The sequence below is a fragment of the Pseudorca crassidens genome, chromosome 2 (genome assembly GCF_039906515.1).
Source record: "Pseudorca crassidens isolate mPseCra1 chromosome 2, mPseCra1.hap1, whole genome shotgun sequence".
Lineage (NCBI taxonomy): Eukaryota > Metazoa > Chordata > Mammalia > Artiodactyla > Delphinidae > Pseudorca > Pseudorca crassidens.
Window position 1 is genome coordinate 145,275,216 of NC_090297.1, and position 19,610 is coordinate 145,294,825.

The 19,610-nt window shown below is 42.7% G+C and overlaps 1 protein-coding gene, 1 long non-coding RNA gene and 1 pseudogene across 12 annotated transcripts in view; 1 reads left to right on the top strand and 2 right to left on the bottom strand.

The window, feature by feature from the left end:
• Nucleotides 1-2,243, bottom strand: part of RCOR3 (REST corepressor 3) — a 50,502-nt gene extending 48,259 nt beyond the window's left edge. For 3 of the 10 annotated variants that reach the window (XR_010941285.1, XM_067729048.1, XM_067729052.1), the window contains exons 1-2: nucleotides 1,868-2,241; nucleotides 1,420-1,476 (exon numbers count right to left, since the gene is read on the bottom strand). Coding sequence is in view for 7 of the 10 variants with exons in the window: in XM_067729048.1 (XP_067585149.1) it covers nucleotides 1,420-1,476; nucleotides 1,868-2,036 (226 nt within the window). In the remaining 3 variants the exon portion in view is untranslated. Of the gene's footprint in view, nucleotides 1-1,419; nucleotides 1,477-1,867 lie in introns of those variants that run through there. The other 7 variants (XR_010941286.1, XM_067729053.1, XM_067729049.1 and 4 more) reach the window with 6 other exon arrangements.
• A 159-nt stretch (nucleotides 2,244-2,402) lies between these two features.
• Nucleotides 2,403-18,816, top strand: LOC137219861 (uncharacterized). Of its 2 annotated transcripts, XR_010941288.1 has the most exons (4): nucleotides 2,403-2,982; nucleotides 5,511-5,725; nucleotides 12,080-12,236; nucleotides 18,164-18,816. It is a non-coding gene; the product is annotated as an uncharacterized lncRNA (long non-coding RNA). The 2 variants fall into 2 exon arrangements; XR_010941287.1 differs by lacking the exon at nucleotides 5,511-5,725 and having other exon boundaries at nucleotides 2,421-2,982.
• On the bottom strand, nucleotides 12,982-14,796 carry LOC137218981 (small ribosomal subunit protein uS7m pseudogene; annotated as a pseudogene).
• Nucleotides 18,817-19,610: the final 794 nt, after the last annotated feature.

Here is a 19,610-nt window from a genome sequence, read left to right on the forward strand (position 1 = left end):
TTTGAAGCCCTCCAGCACACACACTGATAGCTTTCGAATAAAATGTATCAAAGCCATGTGATTTAGAAGGCAGCTTTTGAATAAAATGTATCAAAGCCATGTCATTTAGAAGGCAACTCTGATCTAGTGAGCACTCTTGTATCATTGTTTTTACGTGTTGAAAAATAGCCTGCACTGACAATCCTTTTAACACACATTATTTTACCCTCTCCCTTGGGACAAGAAAAGCTGTCTAAACCCTAAAAATCTTTAAATGGTTGGTAAATATCACTTTGCATTGCAGTAATGGGCAGGAGAGGAATGAAAATACCCACCGAGACCCTATAATCAAATAAACATGCTATTTCCCCCCCAAGAAATACAAGTAAGCCCTATTAATATCTAATATAGAATTCGAGAGTCTGACAGAGACACATTACTATACGCGGGCAATGGGCAAAAACAAAAAGCGAGGGGGTGGGGAAGCCCCTTCAAAGTCTGCCCAAAGCCTGTACTGAAGAGGGTCTGTGGTGGGCTGGGGGGAGAAGGAAACACGCTCCACTCCGAGAGGCTCCAACAAGGGCGCCTCCATATGCGGAACTCTCGCCCAATCCCCGTCCAGGCTGAAATCCCGTGACCGCCAGAGAGCCTGTTTGGAGAAAAGTAGACAGGGAGCCCGCAAGCTGGGTTGGCAGAGGACGCTGGAACCTGGCTGCTAGGGGAGAAAATGTCTCCTTGGCAGCTGCAGTCACTGTCCTGTGGTCTGACTTCCCAGGGCTGGCTCTGGAGCGAGGTGTGCCTCTGGCTTCTCCCCACCCTCTTCCCCCAATCCCATTCGCTCCGCGGCTCCTACACTCCGCAAAGCTGTCGCCACCAAAGCTACACCACCTAGCCAAAAAGAAAGAAAAAAGAAAATCCCGTGTGTGCGCGGGTTGGGCAGGGCTCGCCCTCGGCTTCGGCCGGTGACAGCAGCCCGGGGATCGCCGCCCTGGCAGAGCGCGGGCCTCCGCTCCCGGGGGCCGGTGGTGTGGCAACTGACATTTGCATGGTTCTTCCACACACAGCCCGCACACCCTCTCCTCTAGCTCTCGGCCCCGCAGCCGCTCCACCCCCGGCCTCCGACCCCCGAATCCGCCGAGGGGCCGTCTTCCTCCGTTCACCCTGGGCTCAAGCGGTAGAAAGGTGATGCCACCAGCGGGCAAGTGGCCTCCAAAGGAACCATGTTAACCTTGCAATGCACACATCTGCCCACACGCCCTGTGTCACAGCCCTGCCAAGCGTGACAGCCTCCCCGCCAAAGATGCCTGTCCATCCCAGCCCCGCATCCCCTCCCAACCGCACACCCGGACCCCAACCCCACCCGCCCGCCCGCTACCCCTTCCACCCTAAACCAATCCCAGAAAAGGGGAGACAGGATTTTGCTTAAGCAAACAGATCTACCTGGATCAAATTCAGGGATCCGAGCTTGGTATTCAGCTCCGACTCTCATCCCAACATCTGCAAAGCAAGGTCAAAAAAGAAAAAAAGAAAAAGGCGTGGGGGCAGAAAAAGAAAGAAAAAAGAAAAAGGAAGAGACACTTAATAAAATATGAAAATTGCTGAAGGGAGGAAAGAAGCGGCGGGTGGATGGGAAGATATTAACTCCGGGCACTCCGGGAGATGGCAGCGGATGGGGGCGGGGAGCTGGGGGGGGCGAGGGCGGAGGATTGGGCGAGGGCGGAGGGACGGGGGTCGCGGCGGGTGCTGCTGCACTGCACCGGGAGTTCGAGGCTACCGCAGCGCCCGGGCTCCGAGGGGAGAGAGGGCGGGAGCGCGGCGAGGGGAGGGGGCTGGGGGAGGGGAGGAGGGAGGGGGGCAGGCGGGCTGGCTGGGAGGAGTTCGAGGCTACCACCGTGCTCGTCGTCGCTGCTGCAGCCGCTCTCGGGCTCCGAGAAGTGCAGCCCGCCGTTGGTGGACGAGGCGCCGCTGCCACCGCCGCCCGCCGGGCTCTTGGCGCTGCCGTTGGCCGATCGGTTCTTCCCCAGTAACTCGGGCCCTTTCTCCATCATGCCGGGCATGGTAGAAGAGGGGAGGGGGAAAGGTGAGGAGAAGAGGTAGGCGTCAGGGTGAAGGGGGAGATGGCTTACGAGCGCGGGCGGGAGGGAAAGGAGGAGGAGGAGGAGACGGCGGTGGCGGCGGAGGAGGAGGAGGGTGTTAATATGGAGCCGCCATAACCGCCCCGGTCCGGCAGTAGCGCAGTCGCCTCACAACAACCCGCCCCGGCCCCGCCTCTCTCCCCTCCTCCTCCGCCCGCCGGCCGCCCCGCGCAGTCCCCGGCGCCCCTCTCGGCCGCGCCGCGCTCTACGGCGCCGCCGGTATCACTCCGCCCCGCAGGGAGGTTCCGGCCGCCGGGCGGAGGAGGGCAGGAGGGGCGCCGGGGAAGAGGGGGAGGGGAGGGGAAGCCCCGCTCGCCGACGGACCGGGCAACCCCAACCGAGCGCTAATAAAATCGCCGTAGAGGCGCGGCCGCCTCTCGGGCTTCCTTTCTAGGGGGCGCTTCGGAGCGCGGGCGGAGGCGCACGCGAGGCATCCGGACTCTTTGCCCTATCTGGGCGGAAGGAACGCGGCCGGCCTGAGAAAGGGCCTGGTGAGACCCTAGGCGCCCGAGTTCTGGGAGCGGCCCCCCTTTTTTCTGGGGGGGTTGCGCGGCGCGATGTCAGGACAGGCCTCGGCAGGAGCGCGGCCCTCTTGAGATGCTGCGGAGGACCGGCTGCCCAGTTTCATGGCTTCTCCAACAGCGTCGAGCTAGGGTCGTGCGCTTGCCCGCGGTGGAGTCGGGCGGAGTAACAGGGCGGTCTTCGGGTCCCGAGGCCGAGGTGGCCGGAGAAGTAGGCTCGATCCTAACCATCCAGACGCTGCAGTTTTGTTTCTGATCCTCAGAACCGGGGCCTGATTCCCTGGAGAGACTGAGGCTTCCGAGATGAGTTTCCAGTGCCGAGCAATACAGCTGTATATTGCTAAAAGGTGGTTGTTTTTGTTGGGTTTTTTTGGTAACCTTTCTCCTCCGTTTTCCTTCTCTTACCTTTTTTTTGTGTGTGTGTCTTTGCTATTTCATTAGGGGAGTGGGTGCTGTCAGTTGTTAAATAAAATTAGGACAGGGTCCTTGCCCTGTTGGTGCTTTCTCAGTGCGCCTGACCTGCGGTCGAGCCTTGGAGCAGAACTCTGGAGAGGGCGGAGGCCCGTAGTGGAGGTGAGGCCAGAGCTGCAGTCTGGCAGGGTTTCCAGCCTGGCAGGCGATGCGCTCTGTAATGCTTTCCTGAATTTCATTAGGCAGGAGTAGGAACTGCATTTTTCGTTCACCAGATTTGAGGACGTCTGCTCTGCGCCAGGTTGCCTGGCGTTGGGGGCTACTTAGGATTTTCTTCTTTTTTTATTTTTTTGGGGTTTTGGTTTTTTTTAAATTTTGCTCACCAGTAAGTAGAAGTGAGGACTTGTTGTGAACATCTAGTATGCAGATGTATGCAGAGTGGTATTTGGGGTCCACAGTAAGGTAGTCTTCAAACACTTAAAAATAAAGATTGTCCTGGAAGATTTCTATAGTAGGTCAATGCAGAATGGATCGAACCAAAAATAAGCCTCTCTGGCCAGAAAATAGTTCACTGAAAGAAACAACATCCCTAAAGCAGGAATGTCTAAATCAGGAATTGAGCCAAGAAAAGCCTGGGAAGTAAGTATTTGACAGCGTCTCAGTCTAAAGGGGAAGGTCTCCTGAGCAGGTACAAAACCTATCCGGTTCTGGTAGTGGAGGTAATTTCATCTCTATCAAAACCTGATATGATGCCATTAAATATTTGAATCATAAAACTAAACCTTTTATTCCTTACCAAATACAGTTCTGAATATTATTTTAATTCCCATATAATTTTTCTACAAGGAATGTCTTCGCCGAATGAAATGAATAGTCGTTTCCCTTGACAGTTATATTTTTCATTGTGAATTAACACATTGGTACTTTGGTTTTCATACACAAGTTCTAATGATCATGATTCAGCATCTCTGGTCATGTAACACAAAGGCCAGACCCAGAACTGAGTGAATTCACAAAGATAAATGTCACTCTGAGGCTGCTTGGCCAGCCAGCTTTCTGACACCCCAACTTTGCAACACCTTCCAGCCACTTTTCTACAGAAAGGAATTTTCATATATAGATCAGGACCAAAACATTGTGAAAGTTTGGGGACTTCTGTAACTTTTAGTTATTAGTAAAACCCTTAAAGTGAGAAGATTTCACGATTTTCTTGAGTATAGCAAAGAAGGCAGAGCAGGCCAGACTGCATTCTACTCGGATGAAGAAAGGGTCTTGGGGTATGGCATTTAAAAAAAAAAGGCAGGGAAGGAAGTTTCTGTTTTGCCCCTGAAGAAAAGGATTCTGAAGAATAATAATAGGCCTCAAAATGGTATCCCAACAGTGAACAAGGACAGTATAGAAAGAGAAAAGTTTTAAGAAAATTTGGGGGATGTCTGTAAGGGATTAGAGGAAGAAAAGAATCTGGACAAGGAAGAAGCAAGCATTAAAAAGGGTTAATAATATCTAAGGATGCAGAGTCATGAGAGGGGTTTAAGAAAAGTCCTTTGGATTTGTTAACTAGAAGGATGTTGATTATTTTGTTTGGCTGCTTTTTTATTGTATTAAAATTTTCTAATATTATTTTCATTATATTTTAAGTTTGGAACAGACAGTACATTTTCATAGTTACAAAATCAAAATGTATAAGAATTTATAATTCACTATTGTGCTAGACCTCCCAGCGACTGTAAAAAGGCAAGGTAGAAATATATAAGGGTTAAAAAGAAATATGTAAACCTGTTATTTGGAGAAAGGGTGATAGTCTCTATATAAAATTATAATAATTTATAAACCATTTAGTATTAATAATGACTTTAGCAAGTTGATACAGTCAGTATGTAAAGATCAGTTATATTTTATGTACCAGCACTAAACAATTAGAAAATGAATTTTTTAAAAAGTGATACCATATACAAATGCACCAAAAATATTGAATACCTAGTGTATTCGTTTCCTGTGGCAGCTGTAGCAAATTACCACAAACTTGGTAGCTTAAAATGAATTCATCCTCTCACAGTTCTAGAAACCAAAAGTCTGAAATCAAGGTGTCAGCAGGGCCACGCTCCCTCCAGAGGCTTTAGGGGAGAATCTGCTCCTTGCCTTTTCCAGTTTCTGGTGTCTGCTGGCCTTCCTTGGCTTGAGGCCACAATCACTCCAACCTCTGCCTCCATCTTCTCATTGCCTTCTCCTCTGTGTGTGTCTTGAATTTCCCTTTTTCTTTATTATGTAAAGACACTACTGGCATTTACGGCCCATCTGGATAGTCCAGGATTATCTCCTGTCTCAAGATCCTTAATCATATGTGTAAAGATGCTTCTTCCAAATAAGAAAACATTTTACAGTTTCTGGGGATTAAGACCTAATGTCTTTGGGGCACCATCCCACCCATTGCACCTAGGAATAAATTTTTTTTTTTTTTTTTTAGCGGTATGCGGGCCTCTCACTGTTGTGGCCTCTCCCGTTGCGGAGCACAGGCTCCGGACGCGCAGGCTCAGCGGCCATGGCTCACGGGCCCAGCCACTCCGCGGCATGTGGGATCCTCCCGGACCGGGGCACGAACCCGTGTTCCCTGCATCGGCAGGCGGACTCTCAACCACTGCGCCACCAGGGAAGCCCTAGGAATAAATTTTAATGAAAGAGGTACAAGAACTCTGTACTGAAAATTGTGTTATTGAGAGAAATTAGAGAAGACCCAAGTAGCTGGACAGATATTCAATGCTCATGGATCAGAAGACTTAATATTGTAAAAATGTCAGTTCTCCCAAATGATCTATAGGTTCAGTCTAATCCCTACTAGAATCCCAGCAGATTTTGTGTGTGTGTCTGTGTAAATTGACAAGCTGACCCTAAAATGTATATGGAAAGTCAGAAGATCAAGAACAGCCAAGACAATCTGGAAGAACAAAGTTAGGGGATTTATACTACCAGATGTTAGAAAGTAGACCAATGGACCTGAATAGGGTTCCCAAACAGATGCTTATGTGAACATTTTACTTATGCAAAAGTTGTAAATAGATTGTGGACCTAAATGTAAAAGATAAAATAATAGTGTCTCTAGAAAATACTTACGAATATATATAGCAGCCTATATACATGATTAGAGGATGGGGTGTCAGACTCTGAGATGAAAGGGAGACTTTATCTCTTGTGTGTTCTGTTCACGGTTGGACTCTTTTACAATTTGTATGTATTACTGTTCCGAGGAAATAAATATTTAAAGAATCACTTAATAGACAAAACACAGGTAAATATAGTTAAAAAAACAATATTAAGACAATGTAACAAAGTAAACAAAGTAATGTTACAGTTATTAGAAGCTGGGAAGTAGAATGGAAGAGGAAAGATGGAAAGGCGATAGGGGTTTTATCCTCATTTTACAAAAGGAAAAAAATTTAAGCATGGTGATGATTGTGGGCTACACCTTGATTCGCCAACTACAATAGGCACACAGGAAGGACCTCCACAGAGGTCCTGTTTTATTCATTTCCAGGTTCATAGTGAGTGTCTTTATGACATCACTTTTGCTGAAGAGTTTATTGATTTGCTCTTTGGGTCTCCTTTATTTTTACTTTAGCAGTGCCTGTCTTGGAATAAGTTTAACTCCAAGACAGAGTCAGGCAGCATGGCCAGGAGACTACCCACCATTAAGCCACTTATGTTGGACCAGGTCTGGTGGGGACAGTCCACACATGTTTTCAACAGGAAGGAGGAGCTGTGTGGTTTTGTTTTGTTTTTTAGAGCCCCTGATCCCCAGGTGGGGTGGGGTGGGGGGAAATCATACCTTAAGAGCTGAAAGAAACTTCAGAGTTCTGGTAACCCACTTTCTCTTAACCCCCTGGAATATTTACCGTTTCTGAAGCTAGTCTTACAGCCTCCATTTAAACAGATACAGAGATAGGTAACTGCATCACAAAGTAGATCATTTCATTTTTTTAAAGATGTCTAGGTCTTAGAAAATATCTTTTTTTTTTTTTTTTTGGCACTCAAAGCTCAACTACATATAAGAGAAACCCCAAATAACAGTGTCAAACAAAATGAATATGTATTTCTTTTCATGTAAAAGGGATCCAGAAGTTGAACCTCCTTGGCTGAAATAACAACTGCCATGAAGGTGTCAGGCACCCAGACTTCTTCTCTCTTACCCCTCCTCCATTCCTGGAGTGTCACTTTTGCCCTTATGATCCAAAGTGGCTGCTAGAGGGCAGTCATCATGATCACACTCCTCACAGCAGGATAGAGGAAGAAATGCAGGAGGGCACACCCCTTCTCTTTAAGGAGATTTTCTGGAAGTACCATATACCATTTATGCTGATATATCAATGTTCAGAACTTAGTCACATGGCCCACTAACCTCAAAGGAGGCTGGGAGATGTCAAAGTGCTCTGCTAAGAATCAAGACTCTGTGGCTAAGGATGAAGGGAAAAATGAGTACTGAAAGGCAGCTAGCAAGCTCTGTCACATGGGTCCTTTAAATATTTGAAAACAGCAATCATGTCCCACTTCAGCTTCTCTTTTAGGGTAAACATCATCATTCTCTTTGACAAATTGACAGTGATACTGTTTTCAGACCCTTCACCTCTTCAACTGTCCTATTAACATGCTCTAGTTTGTGTTGAATACTTAGAATAAGACACCCCCCACGACAGTGTGAGATCTAATTGCTACAAAATCAATTTGAAATATTTTGACCCCTTTTCTTTGCACCATATTTTTATTAATCCATCCTAAAATTAGCTTTCTTGGCAACAACTGCACATGGTTACTAAATCTAGAATCAACTGCATCCTCCAGGCTTTTACATTTGTTAGTGTTTTGCCTGGTCTCTCCCCACTTAGACTCCAGTAGATTTTTTATTTTCCTTTTTTCCCCCCCACTCCCCTCCCTCCTCAGTAAATGAGTTTAAATGTATTGCCATTTAATTTCACCTGGCTTGTTTTAGCTTACCTGAAACTTTTGAGAACTTTTTGAATTCTGACTTTCTTACCCAACATACTAAATGACTTGGCTGTGGGCATTTCTACCTGTGATAAATGAAATTTATCTTTAAGGTCAGGAACAGTGTCTTAATTTATATTCTCAGCATTGGGTACAATGCCTATGCATAGTAGATGTTTGTTTAAGGAATGAATTGCGCAGTTAGACATAAAGAGCATTTTCTGGAAGAATTTTTTTTTAAGTTCTGGAATTGTTTGTGAAAGAAGACTATGAAATCTTCCTGTCTTTAAAAATAATATAGACTTTTATCTGGGAGAATTATATTTAAATGTGTATACAGTCTTTTAAAAGTAGGCAGGTGATTTAAACAATTTTGCTAAACTTCTAAATCATACAAATATGATTTTATAATGATTTGTTTGGCTAAATTTTTTAAAAAAAGAAAGAAAAAGACTAGACAGTGAAAAGTTTAAAGTTTACATTTTAATTCTGCCCCTGGTACAGAATATACCAACTCATTCATTTCTTTCCCTTGGTTTCACAAATTATAAAAGAGAATTCACAAATCAATTTTTCTTGCTTAAAAGAGGTGTTTGCGGGCTTCCCTGGTGGCGCAGTGGTTGAGAGTCCGCCTGCCGATGCAGGGGACACCGGTTCGTGCCCTGGTCCGGGAGGATCCCACATGCCGCGGAGCGGCTGGGCCCGTGAGCCATGGCCGCTGAGCCTGTGCGTCTGGAGCCTGTGCTCCGCAACGCGAGAGGCCACAACAGTGAGAGGCCCGTGTACCGCAAAAAAAAAAAAAAAAAAAAAAAAAAAAAAAAAAAAAGGTGTTTGCAAGAATATTCATTAGGGACTTCCCTGGTGGTGCAGTGGTTAAGAATCCGCCTGCCAATGCAGGGGACATGGGTTCTAGCCCTGGTCTGGGAAGATCTCACATGCCGCGAAGCAACTAAGCACGCAAGCCACAACTACTGAGCCCATGTGCCACAACTATGAAAGCCCTCGCGCCTACAGCCCGTGCTCTGCAACAAGAGAAGGTACGGCAGCGAAGAGTAGCCCCTGCTTGCCACAACTAGAGAAAGCCCACGTGCAGCAACGAAGACCCAACGCAGCCAAATATATATATATATATATTCATTAAAACCAGTCTATAGGGAACTATAGAATCCAAATTGTGAGGTAATCTGAAGATCCAGGGATAAGATTAGATGTGTCAACCTCTGAAATGAATACAAACTAACATTAAATTGACTTGTGAAAGTAACTTGAAAATGTTTCAGAAACATGCTGCTCATGAGATTAGGGGCTCCTAAAATAAATTCTGGGAGATTGGAGATAGTAATCTAAATATAATGTATAGAATAATCTATAAATTTGGCACTCAGACATTGACAAAAACACAGTCATTGGCACATAGTAAATATTCAGATGTTAATTATTATTATTAAATATAGAGATTAGAAGTAAAATCAAAGCTTCTCCAGAACTGACCAAGGAGATGGCACCCCAAATATATACAATGGTTTCTTTTTTGGATAGAAATATTCCTAGAGATAACTATACAAAGAAAGAGGTTCCCTAAAGAATCTCGATTTATTAGGATATAAACAGGATTTTTAAAAAGTAACTGTTAAAAAGTCCCCCTTTCCCTCTGGATACAGGGTTTCTTAGCTACATCTTGATCTAATTCCATTACTTTTGGTTATCAGAGTAATGCGGTTCTATTTAACATAGGCCAAATTTGTGGGGTTTGCAGTGGGTATGGGACCCTCCCCCCTGTCATCCCCCAGCCCTTTGAAGTGGGTCCAGGGAAGAAGAAGAATGGAGGCAGATTGTCTTCTTACTTCACTATTCTTAGGGTGGTAACTTTCACTCTGTCATTACTGCTGCTTCTCTAACACTCGCTGGTTATGGCAGTTCCAAATTCTGGGGGTATTTTTGTTGGTCTTCAAAAGGCCTTTACCAGGATAGGGGGCTGGGGGCGGGGTTGGGATGAACTGGGAGGTTGGGGTTGACATATATACACTAATATGTATAAAATAGATAACTAATAAGAACCTGCTCTATAAAAACTAAATAAAATTCAAAAATAAAATTCAAAAATAAAATAAAATTCAAAAATAAAAAACAAAATAAATCCCCCTCCGCCTCAAAAAAGGCCTTTACCTCCTCACTGTCCCTCCACTGTCCCTTACTGTGGATGACTCACCTTACTGGTCTGTAACCCTCACCTGGTGGGCAGCCCTCTTAAATGGAGTACTGAAAACATGGTAAATATAAAATTTATAGTAATGGGAGTTATTAATTGAGACAGTTATTAGAAATTATTACTTCTCATTACTTCTGAGCCATGAATTGCATTTTGAAACTGAAGTGTTTTAATTATAAGATATTTAAGCCTCTGTGAAGCATCCAACATTTTATAGTTTGAGATGTAATGATAAGGGGTAGGATGAATTAAATTGTGAAGAAAAATCCTTTGTTTCCAACATTTAATTTTATATATGATTTAAGCTAAGAATACTGCAAGGAGATGGATTATAAACAGAATGAATATATGCCAGTGTGAAAACCAGGACTTAATACTATTAATAAATACTATTGTATTAGAACCTGAGAAAAGCTTCTCTACGAAGAAGCAACAGGAAACAGTCAATTTTAGGGACCTCAGCATATAAAATAAAGGCTTGTTGCTATGAAGTCTCTGTCTCTTTCTGCCTCCCCACCCTCATTTCTCATCTCTCAGCTCTATTCTCTCTCTGTTTACCTTCATTCTTTGTTACTGCAAGCAGCCACTCCCAGACAGGAACTTCCTTTAAGCTCATTAAATAGCAAGGAGTGCAGGAGAAACATGGTATTTTTCTAGACCAGTGGCTTTCAAACCTTTTGTTACCCACTGCAATACATATTATATTGTCAACCCAATACAGACATATAAATGTGTATCAGTCAGCTATTTGTTTGTAATAAAACAGCCAGAACATCTTAGGGATATACAAGAGCAAGCATTTCTTTCACTCAGTTGTGTGTTGGTTAGGGTCAGCTGATCTATGCTGGACTCAGCTGGGTGTCACGGCTGATCTTGGCAGGACTTGCTCATGGGTCTGTGGGTTGGTGGGTGGTTAGCTGATATAAACTGATCCTGGCTGGTGGGGTCTAGCTTGGGTGGTTCTGCCCCATGTGTCTCTCATCCTATTATTGATTCTCGTGGACTAGCCTGAGCATATTTTTCTTATGGAAATGGCAGAGGTGCAAAATAGTAAGCCCAGTTGCACAAATATTCTTCAAACCTTTGATCATGTCACATCTAACATTCCACTGGCTAGAGCAAGCCAATGGCAAGCCCTAAGTCAAGGACAGAAAAGTATACTCACGGAGATAAGGGGAATGAATATTTTTAAACAATAACCTATCAAAAATATATAAATATAACTGAATCAAAAGTTCCATAAAACAATTCTTAGCAAGTAGTTTGGGTCAGGATCTGTAGTTTGAAAAACCGTTTTCTAGAGGCATGTTGATTCAAACATACGTGATCTATGTCTTAGAAGTGTAATCTGAACACCAAACTGAGTTAATTCTGACAATTCTCTCCCCAGTCTTACTTGACTGGGGTAGGATGTTGGTGTGGGGATATAGTGAGATTTGCATTCTTGTCACTCCAATCAGTATTACTCGATGTGTAGTCCACAAACAAGCTAGTCCACTGACGGGTGCCAGTCCACAAACTGTGCATTACTAGACCGTAACCATAGTGAGGTAAGGTTCCAGAATATAAACGAACACACTGTTTATTTCATTGAGAAAAATCTTACTTAAAAGAAAAAAAAGTCCGCTGAATGAAACTGCGTGCTTATTGGTGTAGTTGCTTTACACTTTGATCAAACTTCCTTATCTCAATCTCTGGTCAGTAACAAACAGTTCACAGACCAGCATTACCCAAGGAAGACCCAGAATCTTCTAAACAGGAATCTCCATGAAATAGTTATCTTGTGTATCTGAGACAAAGAAGGGATGTTTTGGAAAAGTAGATTCTTAAGCATTTCATAAATATTATAGGGGAAGAAACCAGTAATGAGAAAGGAGCTGAAGAAACAAGAGCAGAGAGAGATTAACTGATGGAGCAAAACGTTGAAGAATGAAGGAGCGACAAGGACAAGGTGGTCTTGACCAAGAGGCAGTACACCTCATCCTCCTAAAAAGGAGATACTTGTAGGTAAGTCTGTAGGAGAGGGTGCTGGACATTTGGGGTATTTCATGCCTGAAGGTATCATTCTTGTCTATGAATTAAGGGTCAAGATCATCTGCTGAGATGGCATCTTGTTACTGCCGTTTTGGAATTGGGGGGATTTGAATTAAACTCAATTGATTTAAAATCCTAGTAAGGATTTTGTTCCACTTTATTCTATTTACTTTATAAACATTCACTTTCCTATTTAACCTAAAAGGTTTTTTTTCTCACAACCTGTGCATTTAAAATAAATTTCTTTTTTTTTTCCACATCAGAAACTGCCTTTTATACATTTTGTACAAGGATCACTTTGGAACCAAGCATGTTTCCTCCAGTTGGTTTCACTGAATGGCAATGCCACATCACATGCTACACTAGCTCAGGATGAGAATTTTCTAATAAACTTTTTCTGATACTTTTTCTCCTTCCTTTCATATCACCCAAAGATCCACCCCAATCTGAAGGAAGAGAAGGGCTGGATGAGCCCTAAGTTTCTTGGGGGAAATCCAAGTTGATATGTCCCCTCTTTGCAAGGAGATGGGGCAGGGAAAGCGAGTTCTAGCCCCCAAAGAAAGGACTAACAATCAGTAAACATGCTGCTCCATCCTTCTTATGAGGCCCGCCTGCCCTTGAAAGGGAAGTATACGCTTAACCCACAGGTGTTCTGCAACATGGAGGTGGCTCACGCTGTTTCTTGCAACAGAGCGCGCTGTGTTCTTCCGAGCTCCTCCGCCCACCCCTTACCACCAGCGGTAGTGGGCCCGCGTGCGGTTAGCCTCGGCCGTCTTGTGCGTGTCGTGCTTTCTGTTTATCACAGGGCCCCGCTTGTGAAAAGCCTCCAGCAGCTCCCGAGACAGCTTCTCCGGCATCAGCATCCGCCGGAGCTTCATTCTCCCTACATGCAGTAATCATCCACTTCATGGCCAGGAAGTGGCGACGCTGGTCGGCTAGCGGCACAGGGACCTGATAGAAATGGCCACCCTTGAGCATGGGTACCAGCCCAATCACAGGCTCACAGTTTTTCAGTGCTTGTTGGAAGATGGTTTAAGGGTTGCGTTCAGTGGTTGCCTGTTCTTCTGCAGAAGCAGCGTGGTACTTCTCAAACTGCTTCCTTTTCACAGTTTCCAGAGTCTGCGTCATGAGGGATCTGGCCAGTATTTTGTTTCCTCCTTTCATCGTCATGTTGGTGAATTTACTGATCACTGGGTCTTCAAACACAGAGCTTGTTTTCGTCGCTGGAGCAGCTTTGATAACCGGAGTCTTCCTGAGCTCCCGCTCATGCTTTTCCTCCTCATTCAGCTCGGCCGAGGGCTTGCGGTAATATGCCTTGGCAATCTGGGGGTCCTGGTATTCAGGACCATAGCGGCTCCACCTCACCTGGGTCAGCCCTGGAAGCCGCAGGACAACACTCCGCACACCCAGCAGCAAGCCCGACCATCCTTGTGCAGCCTTCACCGCGGCGGCAGCCAACTTGGCTGGCCAATAAATTTCTTTTCCTCAATATTTTGTTATGAGAATCATCAAACATACAGAAATGTAGAAAGAATTATACAGGGAGAATTAATTTACCTACCACCTGGATTCTACAATTTATTTTTATGTTATGTCAATCTCAGTTTGAGGCCAATTTTGAAATGGGGTTTGCCTGGTGGCGCAGTGGTTGAGAGTCTGCCTGCCGATGCAGGGGACATGGGTTCGTGCCCCGGTCCGGGAAGATCCCACACGCCGCGGAGCGGCTGGGCCCGTGAGCCATGGCCGCTGAGCCTGCGCATCCGGAGCCTGTGCTCTGCAACGGGAGAGGCCACAACAGTGAGAGGCCTGCGTACCGCCAAAAAACAAACAAACAAAAACAATTTGGAAATGGAATGGTTATTATTTTGTTTACCGAAGTTAGTAAATACTAGTGAAGACTCTGGGAAAGGAATCATTTCTAATTCAACAGGTCAAGTATGAATGTTCTTGGCTTCTGTTTTGATCAGGGTTCTTCAGAGAAGATGGATCTATCTATCATCTATCTATTTATCTATCCATCTATCTATCATATGTATATTGGCTCTTGTGATTATGGAGGCTGGGAAGTCCCAAGATCTGCAGGGTGAGTTGGCAAGCTGGAGACCCAGGAGGGCAGATGGTGTAGTTCTAGTCCAAAGAGCCAATGATTCAGCTCAAGTCTGAAGGCAGGAAAAATGCTGATGTGCCAGTTCAAAGGCCATCAAACAGTAGGAATTCTCTCACTTAGAAGAAGTTCAGCGTTTTTGTTCTATTCAGGTCTTCAACTGATTGGATGAGACCCACCCACCTTGGGGAGAGCAATCTGCTCTACTCAGGCTAAGGATTTAAGTGTTAATCTCATCCAAAAACACCTTCACAGAAACACCCAAAATAATGTTTGACCAAGTATCTGGGCACCCTGTGGACCAGTCAAGTTGACACATGAAATTAACCATCACAGCCTCTTTATGCTATGTATACTAAGGAGAACAGTATTCATCCCCAACCTACCTCTCAGGTTGCTCCTTCCCCACCCTCCCAGAGGAAAAATCATTGTAACACTCTTGTTTCTGGAAGATATGGCATATTTACTTTGTAAGTTTTGTGAACCCACCACTGAATATCCTTAGGGGTTTAACACCTCACTGTGAATAATACTATTTTAAACAAGTCTTATGTAATTGTGTATTTTTTTTCTCTACAAACACATATAAAACTATTTTCAATTTCTGTGGAATGGAATAAAATATAAATATACATGCAATTATTTTAACCAACCAAATGTTTTAAATTTTTAACTATTATAAAGCAAACGCTGTGTTTTAAGGTGTTAAGTTGTTAGGTTTTCAGACTAACTCAGTCTTCATATTTTTCTTCCTATTTATTAATAAACCAGAAATGGCTTTCCTGGTTCTTAACTTTTTTTCTACTTTTTCACAATTTCTTAGTTTGAAGGAGCAAGTAAGTCACAAACTACATTCAGTGAATCTAGAGTCTTTAAAATTCATTTCTTCATTATTCCACAAACATTTATCTATCATAATTTTGAGCTTCTGCTGTACAATGAAGTGAATCAACTACATGTATACCTATATCTCCTCCCTCTTGGACCTTCCTCCCACCCCTGCATCCCACCCATCTAGGTCATCAGAGAGCACGGAGCTGAGCTCCCTGTGCTATATGGTAGGTTCCCACTAGCTATCTATTTTACACATGGTAGTGTATTTATGTCAAACATCATCTCCCAATTAGTCCCACCCACCCCTTTCCCCCCAGGTCCACATGTCCATTCCCTACGTCTACATCTCTATTCCTGCCCTACAAACAGGTTCATCTGTACCATTTTTCTAAATTCCACATATGCACATTAATATACGATATTTGTTTTTCTGTTTCTGACTTACTTCACTCTGTATGACAGACTCTAGGCCCATCCACATCTCCACAAATGACCCAGTTTTGTTCCTTTTCATGGCTGAGTAATATTCCATTGCATATATGTACGACATCTTCTTTATCCATTCATTTTTGGGACATTTAGGTTGTTTTCATGTCCTGGCTATTGTAAATAGTCCTGCAATGAACAATGGGGTACATGTGTCCTTTTGAATTATGGTTTTCTCAGGGTATATGCCCAGGAGTGGGATTGCTGGGTCATTATGGTAGGTCTATTTTTAGTTTTTTAAGGAAACTCCATACTGTTCTCCATAGTGGCTGTATCAATTTACATTCCCACCAACAGTGCTAAAGGGTTCACTTTTCTCCACACCCTCTCCAGCATTTATTGTTTATAGATTTTTTTTGATGGTGGCCATTCTGACCAGTGTGAGGTGTTACCTCATTGTAGTTTTGATTTGCATTTCATGTGCCTCTTGGCCACCTGTATGTCTTCTTTGGTGAAATGTCTATTTAGGTCTTCTGCCCATTTTTTAATTGGGTTGTGTGGTTTTTTGATATTGAGCTCCATAAGCTGTTTGTATATTTTGGAGATTAACCCTTTGTCTGTTGCTTCATTTGCAAATATTTTCTCCCATTCTGAGGGTTGTCTTTTCATCTTATTTATGGTTTCCTTTGCTGTGCAAAAGCTTTTAAGTTTTATTAGGTCCCATTTGTTTATTTTTGTTTTTATTTTCATTACTCTAGGATGTGGTTCAAAAAAGATATTGCTGTGGTTTATGTCAAAGAGTGTTTTTCCTGTCCAGGCTTACGTTTAGGTCTTTAATCCATTTGGAGTTTATTTTTGTGCATGGTGTTAGGAAGTGTTCTAATTTCATTCTTTCACATGTAGCTGTCCAGTTTTCCCAGCACCACTTATTGAAGAGGCTGTCTTTTCTCCATTGTATGTTCTTGCCTCCTTTGTTATAAATTAGGTGACCATATGTGTGTGGGTTTATCTCTGGGCTTTCTATCCTGTACCATTGATCTATATTTCTGTTTTTGTGCCAGTACCATACTGTCTTGATTACTGTAGCTTTGTAATATATTCTGAAGTCAGGGAGCTTGATTCCTCCAACTCTTGTCTTTCTTTCTCAAGATTGCTTTGTAGACCTGGTCTCTAGTGATGGAGTCTGTGAGTGCACAAGGACGTTAAATACAGGGGTGAGGGCCACACTAGGATGAGCTTCAGTAGCTATGGAAACATGGAGGGGGGATCCTATAAGACTTTCTGTAGGACCTGATGTCTGAATTGAGTCCTGAAGAACAAGCACTAGACAGCCAGATGGAATAAATAGAAGGGAGTATTGGGCAAGAGAGGAACAGCATGTGCAGAGGCCCAGGACCTCCATCTTTGGGTTATTCTAGTCCATCTTTTCTGTGTTTTTAATCTCTGTCTTTCCATTTGGCCCCTTTTCCATGTCTTATAAACATGTTAATGTTTCTTATATTCAAAAGCAATGCAAAAAATAATCCCTCCCTCAACATTGTGTCCTCCTCAGGCTACTGTTCTATCTTCCTCTTTCTCAATGTAGGCATGCTCCTTGAAGGAATATAGGACCTACCTCAAGTCCCTTACCTCCCGTTCCATCTTTAACCTGAGGACACAGGAGACCTTCATGGAAAAGAGGGGAGGGTTACAAGTAAAAGAACAAATGGTAATTCTGGAAGGTGAAGGATAATGGGAAGACAAGAATTCACCCTGTATGTGTTCAAATGAAAGTTCTGAGAACTTTGGTAATGAACAAAGAAGAAAGACTTTTGAATAACTTTCCAGATGTGTTCCAGGCAATTGTGATAAAGAAAGGGGATTTTGTTGAAGTTTTAAGTAAGTTTTCTCCTTAGGGATTTTCTTCAGAGGGTATAGTAAAGATCTGAATTTCTATTTTAATTACTTCAGGTTGCTGGATTTGTGATTCTTTTAATGCTAGAACTGAACCGCACATCTGCCTTGTATTATGTGGATTACATTTTACTTTTAAGCTAGTAAATGCAATATTGGTTTTTTTTTTTTCTTTTTCTTTACGCGGGCCTCTCACTGCTGTGGCCTTTCCCGTTGCGGAGCACAGGCTCCGGACGCGCAGGCCCAGCGGCCACGGCTCACAGGCCCAGCTGCTCCACGGCATGTGGGATCCTCCCGGACCGGGGCACGAATCCGTGTCCCCTGCATCGGCAGGCGGACTCTCAACCACTGTGCCACCAGGGAAGCCCCAATATTGGTTTTTAAAAAATTTTTTAGTGTTTCATATACTATGATATTTTAAGGTACCAGAAGATCAGTATTTTTTGTTGGAATAAAACCATTATTCTAAAAATGTCTGAAATTTGAGTCATTTACATATTAAACTGGATTACAATTTCTAATCAAACTGTTTCACTTATTTAGATAAACTTCTTCACTGCCTCCATAATTCTTAAGAGGAAGAATTAATGACAATTGAAAGGAAAATCTCCTGTTGGAAGAATAATACTTATTTGTGTTCCAGGAACTTCTGAACAAATAGAATATGAAAATGCCAGTATTGAAACTAAGGCAAGAAACTCTCTGCATGGAATCCCACCATGAAACTGAAGAAGCCAAAAGAGAACTGTAATATCTCTTTTAAAAGAATTAGAACAACAGCTTGCTGTCAACAAAAAGATCACAACCCATGGAAAAGATAGCTATTAAAAATATGTCATCAAAGTCAACAAGAGATAGAGACAGAGACAGAGATCTTTGGAGATGGAGTAAAAAGAAAATATATGGAGTTAGCTAATAACCAATATGTCCTCTTCCAACTAGTGTAGAATTAGAAAGAGCTTTCTCAGCAACTGGAAAAATGTGCACAAAAATAAGTTCACTGTCTAATAAAAACCAATTGACACTTAAAGAAACATCTTTCTTTAAAAAAAGATATCATATTTCATCTTATATTTTTCATGATTAATTACATTTTCTTTATTTCATGTAGTGTGTATATTAGTTTGTAACACTTTATTTTACCGGCCAACAACTGATATTGGTAATGATTTATATTTAATGTTTAAATTTTTGTAATTTTTCATTTTACTTAATGTATGATTTTAAAATTTAAACTGCATTAAATTCCTAGTATTACATTTTAATTTTATGAATTAAAAAGCTTCAAAACAGAAATACTAGTATGTTAGTTATTATTTGAATCAAGTATCCCAATTCTGCTATTATGCATGTTCTCTGGTATTGCAATGATTTTTTTAAAGATGAAGTTCTCTCATGAGATCATCTCTGATTCCACCCCAGGGAAACTATGGGTTTTACTCCCCTGAGTAGATTGTGCAGATCCGTTGATAATAACTACAATACTTCATTGAAATGATGTATTTATCTGTTTCCCTCTATTGTGTCACAATATCCTTGAATATTTATAAAACAGGAAATAATTTTCTTAATTACAATGGGGAAATACTCTTTTCAGGTTTGTTGAGTGTTTGTTTAGTATGGGGAAGGACCTGAAAGCTACACCAGCTCTGGATATTACAACGAAATTGAGTTGTGGACATTCCCTGGGACAGACTGGGCTTCCCAAAGGTACAGCCAGTCAGCTAGCTCTGCCTTATTTTCCCTTAACTTCAACCATGTCTAAAACTGAGGAGGACCATCTGTGCTATGTAATAAAAAGTTATAGTCTTTATGCCATAATGATGATAATTTTGAAACTTAATATATTCAAAGTCTGTACTTATAAAAATAATTTTAAAATGTGTTTAAATCTCATTTAAAAAGGAAAAACTCATTTTGATTATTTTCTTATTATCTAACCTGTTTGGTAAATGCTTAGTCATGATCAAAATAAGATAATGTATATGGAAGCAACATGTAAATTGTAAAATGCTGCACCAAAGATTCTAAGAGCCATGGTTAAAGACAGGAAACATCCTCTTCTCTCCCCCAGAGGGAATCATCCTAAA